General features: G+C 35.7%; 2 protein-coding genes across 6 annotated transcripts in view; one reads left to right on the forward strand and one right to left on the reverse strand.

The window, feature by feature from the left end:
* Positions 1 to 3,305: 3,305 nt before the first annotated feature.
* Positions 3,306 to 21,147, reverse strand: part of LOC138322647 (p53 and DNA damage-regulated protein 1-like) — a 37,156-nt gene continuing 19,314 nt past the window's right edge. For both annotated transcript variants that reach the window (XM_069266646.1, XM_069266647.1), the window contains exon 4: positions 3,306 to 3,901. In XM_069266646.1, coding sequence (XP_069122747.1) covers positions 3,744 to 3,901 — 158 coding nt within the window. In that variant the 3' untranslated portion in view covers positions 3,306 to 3,743. The remainder of the gene's footprint in view (positions 3,902 to 21,147) is intronic.
* On the forward strand, positions 12,044 to 17,998 carry LOC138322646 (neuropeptide FF receptor 2-like). 4 transcript variants are annotated; one of them, XM_069266642.1, is made up of 3 exons: positions 12,044 to 13,240; positions 13,696 to 13,784; positions 15,821 to 17,998. In XM_069266642.1, the coding sequence occupies exon 3, from the start codon at positions 16,022 to 16,024 to the stop codon at positions 17,084 to 17,086; it is 1,065 nt and encodes a 354-aa protein (XP_069122743.1). In that variant the 5' UTR covers positions 12,044 to 13,240; positions 13,696 to 13,784; positions 15,821 to 16,021; the 3' UTR covers positions 17,087 to 17,998. The 4 variants fall into 4 exon arrangements, with proteins under 4 accessions (XP_069122743.1, XP_069122745.1, XP_069122742.1 ...); XM_069266644.1 differs by having other exon boundaries at positions 15,824 to 17,998; XM_069266641.1 differs by having other exon boundaries at positions 12,044 to 13,784.

Genomic DNA, 21,147 nt, shown 5'->3' on the forward strand with positions numbered 1-21,147 from the left:
CTGTCTCTGTAATAAGAACAATCCCCTAACCTTCTGTCTCTGTAATAAGAACAATCCCCTAACCTTCTGTCTCTGTAATAAGAACAATCCCCTAACCTTCTGTCTCTGTAATAAGAACAATCCCCTAACCTTTCTGTCTCTGTAATAAGAACAATCCCCTAACCTTCTGTCTCTGTAATAAGAACAATCCCCTAACCTTCTGTCTCTGTAATAAGAACAATCCCCTAACCTTCTGTCTCTGTAATAAGAACAATCCCCTAACCTTCTGTCTCTGTAATAAGAACAATCCCCTAACCTTCTGTCTCTGTAATAAGAACAATCCCCTAACCTTCTGTCTCTGTAATAAGAACAATCCCCTAACCTTCTGTCTCTGTAATAAGAACAATCCCCTAACCTTCTGTCTCTGTAATAAGAACAATCCCCTAACCTTCTGTCTCTGTAATAAGAACAATCCCCTAACCTTCTGTCTCTGTAATAAGAACAATCCCCTAACCTTCTGTCTCTGTAATAAGAACAATCCCCTAACCTTCTGTCTCTGTAATAAGAACAATCCCCTAACCTTCTGTCTCTGTAATAAGAACAATCCCCTAACCTTCTGTCTCTGTAATAAGAACAATCCCCTAACCTTCTGTCTCTGTAATAAGAACAATCCCCTAACCTTCTGTCGCTGTAATAAGAACAATCGCCTAACCTTCGTCTCTTTATTAAGAACAATCGCCTGACCTTCGTGTCTGTAATAAGAACAATCCCCTAACCTTCTGTCGCTGTAATAAGAACAATCCCCTAACCTTCTGTCTCTGTAATAAGAACAATCCCCTAACCTTCTGTCTCTGTAATAAGAACAATCCCCTAACCTTCTGTCTCTGTAATAAGAACAATCCCCTAACCTTCTGTCTCTGTAATAAGAACAATCCCCTAACCTTCTGTCTCTGTAATAAGAACAATCCCCTAACCTTCTGTCTCTGTAATAAGAACAATCCCCTAACCTTCTGTCTCTGTAATAAGAACAATCCCCTAACCTTCTGTCTCTGTAATAAGAACAATCCCCTAACCTTCTGTCTCTGTAATAAGAACAATCCCCTAACCTTCTGTCTCTGTAATAAGAACAATCCCCTAACCTTCTGTCTCTGTAATAAGAACAATCCCCTAACCTTCTGTCTCTGTAATAAGAACAATCCCCTAACCTTCTGTCTCTGTAATAAGAACAATCCCCTAACCTTCTGTCTCTGTAATAAGAACAATCCCCTAACCTTCTGTCTCTGTAATAAGAACAATCCCCTAACCTTCTGTCTCTGTAATAAGAACAATCCCCTAACCTTCTGTCTCTGTAATAAGAACAATCCCCTAACCTTCTGTCTCTGTAATAAGAACAATCCCCTAACCTTCGTGTCTCTGTAATAAGAACAATCCCCTAACCTTCTGTCTCTGTAATAAGAACAATCCCCTAACCTTCTGTCTCTGTAATAAGAACAATCCCCTAACCTTCTGTCTCTGTAATAAGAACAATCCCCTAACCTTCTGTCTCTGTAATAAGAACAATCCCCTAACCTTCTGTCTCTGTAATAAGAACAATCCCCTAACCTTCTGTCTCTGTAATAAGAACAATCCCCTAACCTTCTGTCTCTGTAATAAGAACAATCCCCTAACCTTCTGTCTCTGTAATAAGAACAATCCCCTAACCTTCTGTCTCTGTAATAAGAACAATCCCCTAACCTTCTGTCTCTGTAATAAGAACAATCCCCTAACCTTCTGTCTCTGTAATAAGAACAATCCCCTAACCTTCTGTCTCTGTAATAAGAACAATCCCCTAACCTTCTGTCTCTGTAATAAGAACAATCCCCTAACCTTCGTCTCTGTAATAAGAACAATCCCCTAACCTTCTGTCTCTGTAATAAGAACAATCCCCTAACCTTCGTCTCTGTAATAAGAACAATCCCCTAACCTTCGTCTCTGTATTAAGAACAATCCCCTAACCTTCTGTCATTGTATTAAGAACAATTCCCTAACCTTCTGTCGCTGTAATAAGAACAATCCCCTAACCTTCTGTCTGTGTAATAAGAACAATCTCCTAACCTTCTGTCTCTGTAATAAGAACAATCTCTGACCCCTCTGTCTCTGTATTAAGAACAATCCCCTAACCTTTGTCTCTGTAATAAGAACAATCCCCTAACCTTCTGTCTCTGTAATAAGAACAATCCCCTAACCTTCTGTCTCTGTAATAAGAACAATCCCCTAACCTTCTGTCTCTGTAATAAGAACAATCCCCTAACCTTCTGTCTCTGTAATAAGAACAATCCCCTAACCTTCTGTCTCTGTAATAAGAACATTCGCCTAACCTTCGTCTCTTATAAGAACAATCCCCTAACCTTCTGTCTCTTTATTAATAACAATCCCCTAACCTTCTGTCTCTGTAATAAGAACAATCCCTAACCTTCTGTCTCTGTAATAAGAACACTCCCCTTACCTTTGTCTCTGTGTATTAATTCTATAGATCTCAAATTTCACGCATTGCTTCTATTCTCCAATTACATGATCAATTTTGGTTATCAACACCATGGAAATTATGAAGAACAGTAGTGTGAATAAGTTCAATTATCACCTTATCGTATTCTATATAAGATAAAAATATCACCTAATCGTATTTCTATATAAGATCAATTATCACCTTATCGTATTCTATATAAGATCAATTATCACCTTATCGTATTCTTTATAAGATCAATTATCACCTTATTGTATTCTATATAAGATCAATTATCACCTTATCGTATTCTATATAAGATCAATTATCACCTTATCGTATTCTATGGTGGCACTCCCTCTGGGAGTTCTCCTATATTTACATACCGTACAATACATGTAATTACAATTCACAGATCCCATCAATAGAGAATACATAGCCAATGTCTTAAAAATAGAATTTGTATTTTGGCGAGGGTTAAGAAAGACAACAGTGGGGAGACTCTAGTGAGCCTCTTTTGTCTCTGTCCTGAGCCAAACTACAGCTCAAGTATTACAGGACACTGACCATGTATTCTTTTTATCCTGCAACACTACAAAACATGCATAATGTGATTTTTATATTTTCGTATTATAATGTTCAACACACATGTCTGACTTTCACACCATGGATCAACCAATAGGAGATCGATGGATTTGGCACATGTGAAAAAATACAGCCGTTTCCCTCAGTGGCGGGTACAGCAAAAATGTATGTGGTAGGTGTATTCCAACAATACCGATGCTGGTTGCAGGATAAATATGCTTTTGCACACTAAAGGAAATACATTACTTAAGAGTATATGGTAGGTTTAACATGTTTAATTACACATTTCCTTTGCAAAGGTCACTCCATCGTAGTGTCCTTGGATACGTTGGAGCTGGACAAGTAAAATATACAATTAACACTTTGTACTTACAATGATATAACAGGTACAGTTATCAATAACTACGTTAATCAAGTCCTGGTTCATGGTGCTTGTCACACAACAATGGATCAATGCAGCTTAATCATCGTCCCTGATAACCTGGAGAAGCAGCCCCGATCTTAAGATACTAATAATATAATAATCAATGCTTTGTCAAAGGTTTGGTATCGACAGCACAGCCATGTTAGCCTTAGAAACTGCCAATTATTCTTAGAATGTATCATTATCTACCAGAACCAGAATCACATAGCACCAGTCATCAGTGAGGGAAACTTAAGGTCAAGCCATCAACAGTTTTTTATCTGTGATGAGGAATCATAAAAGTGCTTCGACGGCCTTAAGCTCATCCCTAGTCAGGGAATTAAGGCTGAATCCTTTAGCATCCTCTTTGTGTTCCAAGTCTCGGAGTTTGTTCACTTTCGGCTTCAGTCCTTTGGTAACCTCAGAGATCTCTGTATCTAGTCCATTGAAATCTGAAATATATGAAATAATGTACACATTACAACACATGTAATGTGAAAAGAACAAAGATATCAGAACCCTGAAAACTATTTAAAAGTATGTACATGTATTCAATTAATATACAGCTAGTATCTGTTCATATTTAAGCATTTTGAATTCCTGTTCTTTTAGTTGTGATAGATAATAAACAAAAGGCCAGCTTGACCAACTTCTGCTTTCTAAGGGTGGCTTAACTGCTTCTCTGCATCATTGTTTTCTGAATGAAGTTAACAATATGTCAGAACTTAAATGTGATAGTACAAGTCTGTATAAACTACTACTTCTGAATTTGCTGTTAAAGATCTATCTGCCTCTGCTGATTTTTTAAAAGAAGTTGCTGAAAGCTAAAAACTTGGCAAGAAGTTTGTCTGACACACAAACTAGGTGGAAGAATGGTTTGACAATAATACTTGTTTAAGTAAACCTTATAATCATCTGGTCTCAGGATCATGAAACAGACTTAAGTCTAAAACTGTCATAATTCTAGACAATCAAAGGTGATGTTACAAAATGTTACATCAATTATGATTGGTTAAGTCAAAACTCAAGTCCAAGATTATTTTGTGATCCTAGAGGTGAGTAAACATTACGGATAGATACATTTCGGCAGAACTCATTTAAAAATGACTTCATTTGTAAGCACCTGGAGCTCCTTATGAGTCGACCATGGTAGTTAATATCCCGGGTGTGAAAAGGTTATTGTGTGATCACAACCTTCACAGATTCTGGGGTAAAGTCAGTAAGTTATTATAGATTATGAATGTTTAAACTACTCAAGGATGATAAACAATACCAGGAAGTAAACAGATACAACAATAGTAAAAGCTGAATAGTGGTGAAATCAATGTAGGAACATAAATATTTGTGCATTCTGACTGGAATCTATTAGTAAAGTTCATAGTTTTGTGAACATAGAATTACTGTGAATGACATAAGCAACTGTTAACAGAGATAATGGAGAGTTTTATCAATAATACATAACTCCGGCAGTCTGTATTGAACATGTCATTTAGCTCTTTGTACACTGTCCTTAATATTGACCTTGTAAAGCTCAATAATGTGTTGTCTCCTATTCATTTCTTCAGGCAGTTGATGAAGTCAATATACAGGTTCAAGAACCTGGTTTTCAGACAATCTGAACATATTCCTACTAAATTTGATGAAAATTATAGCTGAAATTTACTTTGAAGGTCAAAGTTCAAAATATAGGTGACAGTGACCTACTTTTTATATATATTAGACTTGTGTGTTGCTCAAATGTAATCTTTATTGGTGTTTAATTGGTTGTATTATCGGAAATGGCATTGAAGGATTGAGAGTTGACAGCCAGTTAATGTACCAATGTTGATCAACCAAATTTATGTTGATACTCCATACAACAAGAGGTCCAGAGGCCTGTATTGCTCACCTGGTTTGTAATGACAAGTAATGTTCTGAATACAGGTTCACAATGTTTCTTTTCTGAAGGAATGTGAATATTTACCTCTAATTCCCCTATTTGGCCCCACTCTTTCTGCTCCAGGGTTTACCTCTATTACCTATTGGGCCCCAATCTCCTGCCCCCAGGGAGTGAGACCCAAAATTTAGGCAAAACCTATTCCCCTTCCCTCAAGGATGTTTCTAACCAAATTTGGTTACATTCCATGCAGAACTCTAGGACTAGTAGTAATTTAAAGGATTTACCTCTATTTCCCCAATTGGGCCCCGCCCCTCCTGCCCCAAGGGGGTCAGAGCAAATTTTCCCTATTGGGCCCCACCTTTCCTGCCCCCGGGGGGCATCAGAGCCAAAATTTACACAAACTGTTCCCCTTCCCCCAAGGATGCTTCTGGCCAAATTTGGTTACAATCCATGTAGAACTCTATGACTAGTAGTGATTAAAGGAAATGTTGATTGACGGAGGATGGGCCAGGTGAGCTAATAAGCATATCTAAATACCAAAACTAATGGTTACCACCAGGCCTTGTACATAATTGTAACCTTTAACGATTTATTACTTTCACTTCAATCTTCATTTTCTCTAGTCCATTCTAGGGGCCGCGGTGGCCGAGTGGTTAAGATTTCCCGACATTTTACCACAAGCCCTCCACCTCTGGGATGCGGGTTCGAATCCCATGTGGGGCAGTTGCCAGGTACTGACCGCTGGTCGGTGGTTTTTCTCCGGGTACTCCGGCTTTCCTCCACCAACAAACCTGGCACGTCCTTACATGACCCTGGCTGTTAATAGGACGTAAAAATAAATAAACTCTAGTCCATTCTGATCAGAAAATGCCAAAGTACTAATATAATTGTTAGCTTTCTTTGCCAGCAAACCAGACCATCTCTTTCTCTATCTTTTAGCTATATAGGTATTAAAAGAAAAATCTCAAAAACACACAACTCCCAAGCCTGGATGGTAAACTCAATCTGTTTCAGATCATAAGGCGTTGAACTTAGAACATGATACAGAATAAATAACTCCCCATGTTTATTCTTAGTACAAACTGATTCAGAAACTGAAAAGTACACATCGATAATGTTTGGGTCAATATCTTACATAACAAACTAATTATAATATAGTGGATTACAGAAGATAATTATATCATACTGGATTAGGGAGAGATGATTATAATTTACTGGATTGGGGGAGATAATTATAATATACTGGATAAGAGGGAGATCATTATAACATACTGGATTATGGGGAGATAATTTTATACTGGATTTAGGGGAGATAATTATAATATACTTGGTTAGGGGGAGATAATTATGATATACTGGATTAGGGGGAGATATTTATATCATACTGGATTAGGGGGAGATAATTATAATATACTGGATTAGGGGGAGATAATTATAATATACTGGATTATGGGGAGATAATTTTATACTGGATTTAGGGGAGATAATTATAATATACTTGGTTAGGGGGAGATAATTATGATATACTGGATTAGGGGGAGATATTTATATCATACTGGATTAGGGGGAGATAATTATAATATACTGGATTAGGGGGAGATAATTATAATATACTGGATTATGGGGAGATAATTTTATACTGGATTTAGGGGAGATAATTATAATATACTTGGTTAGGGGGAGATAATTATGATATACTGGATTAGGGGAGATCATTATAATATGAATAAGTGGGGATCATTATAATAGGGGGAGATAGTTATAATATATTGGATTAGAGGGAGATCATTATAATATACTGGATTGCGGGGAGATAATTATAATATACTGGATTAGGGAGAGATAATTATGATATACTTGATTAGGGGGAGATAATTATAATATACTGGATTATGGGGAGATAATTACAAACTGGATTAGGGCGAGATAATTATGATATACTGGATTAGGGGGAGATAATTATAATATACTGGATTAGGGAGAGATAATTATAATATACTGGATTAGGGGAGATAATTATAATATACTGGATAAGGGGAGATAAATATAATATACTGGATTAGGGGGAGATATTATAAATACTGGATTAGGGGGAGATAATTATAATATACTGGATTAGGGGGAGATAATTATAATATACTGGATTAGGGGGAGATAATTATAATATACTGGATTAGGGGGAGATAATTATAATATACTGGATTAGGGGGAGATAATTATAATATACTGGATTAGGGGGAGATAATTATAATATACTGGATTAGGGGGAGATAATTATATATATACTAATTATATTAGGGGGAGATCATTATAATATACTGGATTAGGGGGAGATCATTATAATATACTGGATTAGGGGGAGATCATTATAATATACTGGATTAGGGGAGATAATTATAATATACTGGATTAGGGGGACTGGATTAGGGGAGAATATAATATACTGATTAGGGGAGATAATTATAATACTGGATTAGGGGGAGATAATTATAATATACTGGATTAGGGGGAAATTATAATATGGATTAGGGGAGATAATTATATATACTGGATAGGGGAGATAATTATAATATACTGGATTAGGGGGAGATCATTATAATATACTGGATTAGGGGGAGATAATTATAATATATTGGATTAGAGGGAGATAATTATAATATACTGATTAGGGGAGATATATAATATACTGATTAGGGGGATATATATACTGGGGGGAGATAATTATAATATACTGGATTAGGGGGAGATAATTATAATATACTGGATTAGGGGGAGATAATTATAATATACTGGATTAGGGGAGATAATTATAATATACTGGATTAGGGGGAGATAATTATATATATATACTGGATTAGGGGAGATAATTATAATATACTGGATTAGGGGGAGATAATTATAATATACTGGATTGGGGGAGATAATTATAATATACTGGATTAGGGGAGATAATTATATATACTGGATTAGGGGGAGATAATTATAATATACTGGATTAGGGGGAGATAATTATAATATACTGGATTAGGGGGAGATATTATATATATACTGGATTAGGGGGAGATATTATAATATATGATTAGGGGAGATTATAATATACTGGATTAGGGGAGATATATAATATACTGGATTAGGGGAGATAATTATATATATTGGATTAGGGGAGATATTATAATATACTGGATTAGGGGGAGATATATATATATACTGGATTAGGGGGAGATAATTATAATATACTGGATTAGGGGGAGATAATTATAATATACTGGATTATGGGGAGATAAATATAATATACTGGATTAGGGGGAGATAATTATAATATACTGGATTAGGGGGAGATAATTATGATATATACTGGATTAGGGGGAGATAATTATAATATACTGGATTAGGGGGAGATAATTATAATATACTGGATTAGGGGGAGATAATTATAATATACTGGATTAGGGGGAGATAATTATAATATACTGGATTAGGGGGAGATAATTATAATATACTGGATTAGGGGGAGATAATTATAATATACTGGATTAGGGGGAGATAATTATAATATACTGGATTAGGGGGAGATAATTATAATATACTGGATTAGGGGGAGATAATTATAATATACTGGATTAGGGGGAGATAATTATAATATACTGGATTAGGGGGAGATAATTATAATATACTGGATTAGGGGGAGATAATTATAAATATACTGGATTAGGGGAGATAATTATAATATACTGGATTAGGGGGAGATAATTATAATATACTGGATTAGGGGGAGATAATTATAATATACTGGATTAGGGGAGATAATTATAATATACTGGATTAGGGGGAGATAATATATATATACTGGATTAGGGGAGATATTATAATATACTGGATTAGGGGAGATAATATAATATACTGGATTAGGGGGAGATAATTATAATATATGGATTAGGGGAGATCATTATAATATACTGGATTAGGGGGAGATAATTATAATATACTGGATTAGGGGGAGATAATTATAATATACTGGATTAGGGGGAGATAATTATATATACTGGATTAGGGGGAGATAATATATGGATTATAATATACTTGGTTAGGGGGAGATGATTTTGATATAATGGATTAGGTGGAGATCATTACAATATACTTGATTAGAGGGAGATAATTATTATATAATGAATTAGGGGGAGATCATTATAATATACTGGATTATGGGGAGATAATTACAAACTGGATTAGGGGGAGATAATTATGATATACTGGATTAGGGGGAGATAATTATAATATACTGGATTAGGGGGAGATCATTATAATATACTAGATTAGGGGGAGATCATTTTAATATACTGGATTAGGGGGAGATCATTATAATATACTGGATTAGGGGGAGATCATTATAATATACTGGATTAGGGGAGATAAATATAATATTCTGGATTAGGGGGAGATAATTATAACATACTGGCTTAGGGGGAGATAATTATAATATACTGGATTTGTGGGTGATTATTATAACATACTGGATTAGGGAGAGATAATTAAAATATACTGGATTCAGGGGAGATGATTTTAATATACTGGATTGGAGATAATTATAATGTACTGGAATAGAGGGGAGATAATTATAACATACTGGCTTAGGGGGAGATAATTATAATATACTGGATTTGTGGGTGATTACTAAAACATACTGGATTAGAGGGAGATAATTAAAATATACTGGATTCAGGGGAGAAGTTTTTGATATACTGGATTAGGGGAAGATAATTATAATATACTGGATTAGGAGGAGATAGCCAGGTGTCCTTATCATGATTCAGGCTAAGAAAGAGGATTTGTCTGCAGTGGCCTGTGGTCAACGACTCAACATGGTGTGATGCTCCGTTGCTTATCCTACAATAGCGGGGTGATCAATGAAGCCTGGCACCAAGTGATTTTCTAGCTTTGAGTTTTCCATCATGTGAGAGGTGAAGCACTAAGAGATTAATTGGCCACACTTTTCCTTTGTGAGAGGTTGAAAGTATGCAGTAAGGTCTACATTGTCACACACCATGCCCTATATGTTACATCACTACCCACTGTTACCCCTAAATCATTAGATTAACTTGTCCTCATCAACTGTGTATTGGCTGTGGAACTCCCTGTAGACTACATCATTATTATGTATACTCCCTGTATACTGCATGTATACAAGTCTGAATCACCACCTGACACACTTGACCAAGCACTAATCAAACGTGACACAAGAACATCTGGTCCTTTCTCAAAAGTGCTGTTCATAATAAATTATGCTACCATAATAAATTATGCTACCATGATAAATTATGCTACCATAATAAATTATGCTACCATGATAACTCCACATAGAACTTTTAATGATGATGGTGTAGAAGAACTGGGGAAAGACATACATTCCAGTATTAGTTGACCAGGAATCGAACCCACATCTCCGGAGTTATAAACCAAGATGGCTTGATCCACTGAACCAAAGAAGATCCATCCGCCTCTTACATCAATAACATAAATAACTTGAAGCACACATATACATTAAATATTTCATACTCCACAACATCTTAAAAAGTTATTTATATAGCCTTCATTATCACAATAATTGTTTTCCTAATTAGAAATATGAGTCATTAATTGATGAAGTGCATGAAGGCATATCATGTTCACAAGGTTCAATAATTATTATTGCAAAGGGCAATAAATCTTTAATTAAGTTACTGTTGAATCAAGCTGATTTTCAAACTCGTCCCAAGATCTTTCCAATGTTAGTTTACATAAAAAGTTTCATTAAGCTCAGTTTATATTTACTCAAGTTATCGTGTTCACAAGGTCCGATAATTATCATTGCAAAGGGAAATAACTTCCTAATTTACAATCGAATCAGGCTGATTTTCGAACTCGTCTGAGATCTTTCCAATGTAAATCTACATACAAAGTTTCATTAAGCTCAAAGCATATTTACTCAAGTTATGTTCACAAGATTCAATAATAATGATTAGTGAAAAGGGCAATAACTCTGTAATTTAGAGTCAAATAACGCTGGTTTTGGAACTCAATCGAGATCTTTGCAATGTTAGTCTTAATACAAAGTTTCATTAAACTTGGTTTATATTTACTCAAGTTATCTTGTTCACAAGGTATTATAATAATTATTAGTGTAAAGGGCAATAACTATGTAAGTTACGATCAAGCCAGGCTGTTTTTCAAACCCATCCAAGATCTTTCCAACTTTAGTCTAAATACAAAGTTTCATTATGCTGAGTGCATATTTACTCAAGTTATCATGTTCACAAGACCCAATAATAATTATCAGTGCAAAGGGCAATAACTCCATAAATTACACTTGAATCAAGTTGTTTTTTGTTGCCGTTTCGAGATCTTTCCAATGTTAGTATATACACAAGTTTCAATAAGCTTGGTTCATATTTACTCAAGTTATTGCACTCACAAGTAAATGTTAACGGACAACACATGACGACGGACAAAAGACTATCGCAATCGGTCACCATGACCTATGGTTAGGTGACCTAAAAATTGTATGAAATCTAGCACTTACTTTTTTTTTGTTTACCTATGTACTTTTTAATTTTCTCTTAAAAAAGCTAAATGACACACACAAGACCAAATTGTTTTCTTTTGTTTGATACAGGATATATAAAAATTAGTATCTAAAGGGAAAATAAAAACTGTTTTTATTAATTATAGTCAGGAAATATTATAGCATCCTGTTGACTCTTATTTAAAGCTTATCCTTGGCGACAAGATACAGACGGATCTTGTGTAATGATTATATATTATACAAACAAGGTAAAAGGAAAGGAGGTGATAATAAATAAACAACAGTAATAGACCATGACTCAGATCTGTCCACGCTCGGACGATTATCGCTTCATCCTGTTGACGTCTTTTTTTAATCCATATCCTGGACGACAATTTAAAGAAAGATCCTGTGAATGATTATATTTTGTTATAAAAAAACATCATGAAATAATTACAAACAAGTAAGAGTCTATATTAGATAAACAGCAATGATAGACTGATCTGTCAACACTTTACGATATCCATGTTTAAAAGACAAATTCTGAAGCCTACAGACAAAACAAGTTAATTAGCTACAGTAAAATCCCAGAGGGCTGACGAGCCATACCTGGACAGTTGTGTCCAATATTGTTACTTAATCAGCCTGACTAAGTACCTGGACAGTTGTGTCACTGAGAGCCAAGTAGACCAGGTTGGTAGTGGTACAGCAGCTGACACATGGCCTGGAAGTCGTACACCTTGGAGCGGTATATAGCAGAATACAGATTGTGTTATCAATCAGAGAGACAGCTCTACTGCCATAGGTCATACACATCAGCCAGTAAAACAGTTTCATTTTCACAATTTAGAGGATATAATCATACAACAGGTGATTTAACAGATGTATTGAAGCACTCGGATTTGTGGAAATATTTAACAGTGGTCAAAACACATCAAATCGTGAAGTGGTGAACTTACGGCTATAAACAGGATTGGAGAAATGTATGTTATCTTAAAACTGTTTTATAAACACTTCAATTTGCAGCTTTTGGAGTTTTGTTGTGGAAAGATCACCGTTTAACAGTATGTGATCAAAATGCATTAAAGCAGGAAGAGTCTATCAGCGATAGTTAGGAACAGTGCATAGAAATGTTAAAGTGAATTTTAAAAACGAAAATTTACTAAAATTAAACAGTAAAAAATGATACACTTGTCATTTTTGAGTACCACCCAATGCGGATGCAATAAACGTCTGAGGAATTGGTCATTGAGTTTGATAAGGTGATGGTTTTAATACCAGAGATAAGCTGTAGTGATATCAGCAACACTTCACAGCCTGGAGTCTGGAGTAAAGCCAGTGTGAGATTCTGACAGCCACTCTCAGCACAGGCAAGTACTGTTTACTTTATACTTGTATAGGAAATAATTAATCCAGGTATGGCAGATACTTTATAGAGAAACAACAACAGTTTAATAGAGATCTGGTATTAATCGTACAGTTTAATATAGATGATGTTAAGCCTATTCATTATAGCTGTCCAGAGCTATTAGAGTTAGATGTATCAGGAGATTCCTGTTGGCCTGGAACATATACGTAGGTGTAAAGATGTATCATACTCACTATTCCTGGAAATAAATCCTGTCATATTGAATTATCACAGACATAAGGAGTTCGACCCATATTAAAGGTGAAAGAACCTACGTCAAAACTGCATATAAACATACCACTTGTACACAGTCTAAAGAAACAATGTTAGAAATTTTAGTATATCTTTAGGTACCATTAATACAGTATGTATATGCAGTAATTAGTTGAATAACAATTATGACTTGTTTTATGTACAAAAGCTCTACAATCCTCAGATTTGATAAACAAGAGATCCCAGAGGGATCTTGCCACCCACCAAAGAATGATCTATGTCTGACCATGGAAAGAGGTATCTTTTCCCTGCTTTTCAAACTTTTTCAAACATATACTACATATAAAATTTGAGATAGATCGATTCAGTACTTTCTGAGAAATAGCGGTAACAAACTTCAATGATGAAATCCAAGATGTCGGCTGGTTGGCCATCTTGTTGACCGATCAGTCCCAAAAGGCATTATGCACAACTAGGGCCCAAGAGGATCCTACGTATGGAATTTGAGAGAGATCCCTTCAGTAATTTGACTAATTTTTGAGAAAAAAACTAAATTTTTAGATACCAGGTATAAGTTTAAAACCATTTGATTAAAAAGATTTTGATTGTCTTTTTGTTTTTCTTATGTCCGGTCTAAGTACATTTTATCTGGAATGACAATTCTGTTATTCTGATTTTGTTTATTGGTTTGACGTCCTATTAATAGCTAGGGTCATTTAAAGATGGGCTTCACTTAGAATATAAAATAATGACCCAAAGGTGGAGGGCTAAATGTGGTAATATGTCGGGACATGTGTCGACCACCACAGCACCCCTTTCTGATTTAGAATGATCCTGATAAGTAAAGATCATACTAAAGCTTTGTTTACTGTTTATGTGGCATTCATAGCCAGGGTCATTTAAGGACATAACAGCATGGTTGAAGAGTACTCCAGCGATAAACCACCACCCTACAGCCAGAGGTGAACTGGTAGTGTGTTGGGACATCTTTACTACTATTGCCTCAATAACAGAGTTTCTTGCCTTTATATTGAATAGAAATCTAAATGTAGAACACAACTGTTGATGGGTTTCTGATAAGGTTTCTCATGTAAACATCAACTATAGGCCATACTTTTGGCAAATTATCCTCATTTTGTATGAAATATAATGATAGGCTGGGAGTATTGGGTGTAGGGAGGGAGGAGGGGAGGGGGAGATACCAAGTGATGGTGGCATGGTAGGGGAGGGAGGTTACAGGGGATATGGAAGGCACATAGGTAGAGAGTAGAAATGATCATCATGTTTCCACTAAAATATACCTACTTTTATGGTATTTTGAAATAGCTAACAAAACATTTCCAGACACAAATGCATGCATTCCATATGTTAAGGTTTTGTTTAGTTTTCTTTTTATAATTCTAAAATAATCTATAAGTTATGAGTGATTATAGTTCTTTAAAATCAGCCAAAAAATAATACAGCACATAAATTTGCATCAGTGAATTAAGTTAATTTGATATTCATTGAACTCTGCCTTAGGTTGAATGTGATTTTATGTTCCAATAATCTTTTTATACCATTTTGAAGTAATAATTGACAATCTTTTGTTTCAATCTTACTTTTTCTTACACAATCAAGCCCCTTCACCCACTCAGTTGCTCTAAGCCTAATACAGCAATTCTTTATATAGTTCAACTCATGCATGAGCAAAGGTTAGACCATTCACTATGCAGGCTCCAAATACAGCATGCATTTTGATGTGAATCAATGTTGCAAAAAATAAAATTACACTTTATATTTAAGATAAAAAGAGAAGAGTTTTCCATTTCAACTGGATTCCAATCACCATAAAATCAGAAAATTTCTATTAGCTGTTCCCAAGACACTCAAAATTTTCTGACTGGAAAATATTTTGATACTGAAAAAACTTTTAAAGCCCGAGAGGAGATTGGAAATATATATTTTTTTGTGATGAAGAAGATGTGTTTTTTTGTGGTGGTGGTGGTAGTGGAATAGGGTATGTAGTGATTGATGATTGACTAGTTCATGACCACCACATGTGGTAGATTGTACATAACACTTATATCATCTCTGTTAGAGGGAGCTCTGTAGGCAGCAGAGAGAATCGGTATTATATACACTTTCTACCTGAGAGTTGTGTAAGTACAAACGATTAGTACGAGTTTGTTAATAACAGACCTGTTACCAAGACATTAACAGTAAATGATACAACTGAGGTTTACAGGGTCAAAAACACTCTTCTAATTACCGACAGTCTGCCAATATGGCATTCATATAAAACAGACATCACAATACTCAACAGATCCTAATGACTGTTTTTATCTTTCCAGCAGTGATAGCCTTTAATAATGAATTAGAAAACTTCAGGGAGAAAAAGGTCAACGACAAAACAAGGAACAATGAGAACATGGATCAAACAACAAGGTTCTGTGCCAAGATGTGATATGTGTCAGATATCTCATGATTACAACAAAAATCTGGACTACATTTGTTGAATAGTTGCCATAATCAACTCATAATTTTCAGCAATTATGACTGCCAACGCCAGTGAAGTTTTTTTCACCCTTCAGGAGATATCGGACGTGGAGTCCAAACAAAGACTGCCCACGGTTGTGTATTTGTGCATACTCATTGTCCTTGGTGTCCTAGGAAACAGTGTCGTTTTATTTGTGTACCTATTTCAGCACAGTCGCTCCGACCTACGGCTGTACATCCTGTGTCTAGCAGTGCTGGACATGCTTGCTTGCTGTGTAAGCATGCCCGCTGAAGTGGTCGACAACCATTGGCCATACATGTTTTACAGCGATGCATTCTGTAAAATACAGAGATTTATCGGCAATGTTGCTAAGATCGGTTCAGCTTTTGTTATTACTTTGATGGCGATCGAGCGTCACCGTCGCGTCTGTGGCCCTGGGTTTACCTGTATGCCCCCTAAATACACCTACTACTATTGTGGCAGTGCCATTGGCCTGACTCTTCTGATATCCTGGCCCAAGGCGGCCATCAGTGGCACCATTATAGAAAAGTTCCCTGGTAATATCACCGGGTATGACTGCTCTATTGCGGACAGTGTGAGAAACACCAAAATACCGTTTATCTATACCGTGATCCAACTGGTGATTTTCCTGCTCAGCTTTGTGTTACTGATCATTCTGTATTCCCTCATAGTGAGAAGTTTGTATCGTCATTCCACACGACCCGCTCATATGGGCAGTGAAAGAGGCCTCAGACTGATACGAACAAGTAGAAAAGTCACTAAAATCATGATGGCCATCTCCATGGCATTCCTCGTGAGTTATCTCCCTCATTTTGTGATAACGACCTTATCAACCCTGAAACAAACCAAGAACCTGTTGGCTCCGAGTCAGTTGGTCCTAGGCGCAATGCCCCTTCTGTACAGATCATACTTCATCAACAATGTCGTTAACCCAATCATATATCTCGTAGGGGACGAACACTTCCGCTCTATCTGTATAGACAATTTCTACTGTTTACTTTTGTGGAAAAAACAAGGAAAAGGTACAGTATTCAGACAAAAGGAGGATGGTATTGTACGAAATGCCATGCTGCCAGTAAAGAAAGATGAAGAAACTTAAACAAAATTGGTGTGGAAAATTTCAAAATAATTCTAGGAATATACTATTGACAGTGATGATATAAATGGCCACTTAAAGAGGACAACACGTGTTATAGTATTATATATATAATTAATGTGCCTTCATTATTGTAAATGGTAATACATTTTTGTACATGTATATGCAAGCTTGTTTACATTCCAGGAGTGAAAACAACATAGATAATCCGAGTTCAGTACCATAGTAGAATCTAAAATTAACTCAGTGACCTTGACATTTCAGTCAGTATAAATATCTGAAACCTACCGTTATTGTTTTAAATGTGATTCTTGGAGCCTAATCAAGACTTTCAATTTTGTTATTTTAAAACAACACAAATGTTTTAATTAATATATATCTTGTCTGTTTAAATGAAATGTTTGTGGTAGTTTTGATTTAGTTTTAATTTATATCTTAAGGAGGAGGCATTTGTGTCTAATAGATTTCTAGTTTCCTTCAACATATATGTAACCCTGGTCAATTACTAGCCACGATAGATCCCTCGAGAGAAGGCGACATTCTCTTTAGCTCTTTCGGGTGAATATCAGACTGGTATTGACCAGGACCCGATTTCTCGAAATAAACTTAAGTCCAAAAATGACTTAAGTCTAAAGTTTTCATATAAGTTACATAAGGAGAAAAACTTAAGTTTTGACTTAAGTCTGCACTTTTGTTTCGAGAAATCGGAGCCAGAGGTCCTGAGTTTGTTTTATATTTGATGTACAAAGAAACATTATAAGTGAATTACAAGGAGCAAGCTGTAGCTTCTGTAAGCATAATATTATTTTGACCAAAGCTTCAATGTCCCAATAGCCTCCTAAATCATCACAGTTATGATGCACTGTCAATGAGATTTAAGTGGCCTCTTGTATAATTAAACAGCCAGGAAATCAGCAGGATTGTTTTGAATTATTTGATATGTTACAAGATAAGTGGCAATGCTCATCTTAAATTCTGAGTGACTAAAATTTGTACCAACTGGTATCAAGCATTTTTATGGAATATTTCCTGCTTTACATCAGTAAAACAATTGAGAAAGTTTAAAACATGTTTAATGATGCAATGCTGGGTGCATTACATAAATCTGGTACATACTTTCAAGTGTCAGGAGATCATCAAATTATTTTCCAGAATGTTAAATTATAAATAAAACAATAGAAACTCAACTTCAATATAAGATTAGTAAAAGATGATTAGAATTAATTGGTATCATTAAATAACGTACAAATATCTTAATCACTACAGTGTAAGGAATACAAGTATTCATCGCTGATTTTTATACATTTATCAATGTTTAACAATTACATGTCTACTGCTCCCACACATACCTCATCCTGTCTGCGTGGTAACGTTTTATCAACATCATCAGCATTCTCTCGTTATCACTACAGTATTTCCCTAGGAAGATTCAATGATGACTATTGTACCGCTTAAATCAAACAGCATAAATAATTTAATGGTCCAATGGTGTGGAACCACGCACAGCTGAATCAAAACAATTTGTTACATGCGAACCATGTCAAGATATTATCACCAAATGAATATTGGAGTTGTGCGCTTGTCAGTTGGGCATACTATCTTTATTGTTTATGTAACAGGAAAAACAAATATGAAAATACTCTCATCATTAATTGTCTCTCAATACTTGATTTGTCCATGTTTTAAACATCAAAGTACACAAAATATGAAAGCTCAACAAAATCCACATATAACTACATCTTAACAGCAATTACTCTGTAATTATCCATTAGGTTTTCTTTATAATGCAGGGCAGCATGCTTCACGTACTTTTTACTATTATTTTTTTTATGAATTTCTTTATTGTTTGTGGCATCTAAAACTTTGGACCTCTGGAGACCAACAAAATCACTTTATTATAAACCATAGTTTTGTTATACATCATACATCTTGTTTAGGAACCGTTGATTAACCAGGTTTGGCGTGTTCATATAACATGGGGGGGGATTTTATTGTTCTACAGTTTATAACCAGGAATCTGTTGTAGGCGTGTTCATTATAAACATGTTTTAGTGTAGATTTCTATTGTTCTACAGTTTATAACCAGGAATCGTTGTAGCGTGTTCTATAGAGGCGTGTTCATTTATAAACATGTTTTAGTGTAGATTTCTATTGTTTATAACCTTAACAAAGGTCAATATAAGGTGGTGAGACAATAACAGACAAAATGAAATCAAAGTGCAATATGTAAACCTTGATTGTTTTTTTTATTTTTTTTTTAATTCAGTGTCATTAAATACTATTCAGGGCTATTTCAGAAAATTAGATTAAGACATTAGTGCACTATCAAAATTGAATGCAGCTTCCATGAAAGTATTAAAATGAAAATATTTTCAGTTAACTATTAGACATATGTAAAACCTAAGCATTGACAACCATAATTATGATGTACGTCATACAAAATGTACATAACAGGACTTCAGACAAATAATCATTATAAAGTCATTGACATTTTTTACAATTTGTTTCCATTCCTGTTCAGTGTGTTATACTCTAAAACAGAACAAAATGATGTTTTATTTACCTCTATTTCCCCTATTGAGCCCCGCCCCTCTTGCCCCCGGGGGGTCAGAGCCAAAATTTATACAAGTTCTGTTCCCCTTCCTCCACTGATGTTTGTGGCCAAATTTGGTTACAATCCATGCAGAACTCTAGGACAAGTAGCGATTTAAAGGATTTACCTCTTTTTCCCCTATTGAGCCCCGCCCCTCTTGCCCCGGGGGGGTCAGAGCCAAAATTTATACAAGTTCTGTTCCCCTTCCATCAAGGATGTTTGTGGCCAAATTTGGTTACAATCCATGCAGAACTCTAGAACAAGTAGCGATTTATAGGATTTACCTTATTTCCCCTATTGGGCCCCGCCCCTCCTGCCCCGGGGGGGTCAGAACCAAAATTTATGCAAGTTCTGTTCCCCTTCCCCCAAGGATGTTTGTGGCCAAATTTGGTTACTATCCATGCAGAACTTATGACTTGTAGCGATTTAAAGGAAATGTTGACGGACGGACGACGGACGACGGACGGACAGACGACAGACGACGGACGCTGCGCCGTGACATAAGCTCACCGGCCTTTTGGGCCAGGTGAGCTAAAAAACAAAGCCAAAATTTAGATGTTTCTGGCCAAATTTGGTTATATTCCATGCAGAACTCAATGACTAGTAGCGTTTTAAAGGAAATGTTGACGGAGGAACGCAACGGACGCCGCCATGACATAAGGTCACCAGCCCTTCGGGCCAGATGAGCTAAAAATTCTTAACTTCTGCTCAGCAACAATCATAACTTCATTGCTGGCCAGTTAAAAATGAAGGCATGATTATAATACAAGTATAAAGTTTCAACAGCAGCTGCACAAATTATAATTAAGAATTAAATCATTGTAAATATTCTTGGTATTTTTAACAACATCTGCGAATGGTATCAATATCTAGGGTTGTATGTAGGGTTGATTTTAACTTTTTTCAGCAGCCTTAAGTTACGCATCAGCTTGGGACTTTAAAAAATGAATGATATACATAAATTGATGATCTTCCTAAATGTCAATTTGTCTGTGGTAACTAGATGTCAAATACACACATAGGAACTGATATTAACAAAATGATGATCAATATAATACCCTCTCTATATTATACACTAGCATTTCTCTTTGTTCTATATACACCCCGGTAACATGTCATGTTAGTATCCAGGCTGTCTCCAACACCCCGGTAATATGTCATGTTAGTATCCAGGCTATCTCCAACACCCCGGTAATATGTCATGTTAGTATCCAGGCTATCTCCAACACCCTGGTAATATGTCATGTTAGTATCCAGGCTGTCTCCAACACCCCGGTAACATGTCATGTTAGTATCCAGGCTATCTCCAACACCCCGGTAATATGTCATGTTAGTATCAAGCCTATCTCCAACACCCCGGTAATATGTCATGTTAGTATCCAGCCTATCTCCAACACACCCGGTAATATGTCATGTTAGTATCCAGCCTATCTCCAACACCCCTTTAATATGTCATGTTAGTATCCAGCCT

Source organism: Argopecten irradians, chromosome 5, assembly GCF_041381155.1.
Source record: "Argopecten irradians isolate NY chromosome 5, Ai_NY, whole genome shotgun sequence".
Taxonomy (NCBI): Eukaryota; Metazoa; Mollusca; class Bivalvia; order Pectinida; family Pectinidae; genus Argopecten; species Argopecten irradians.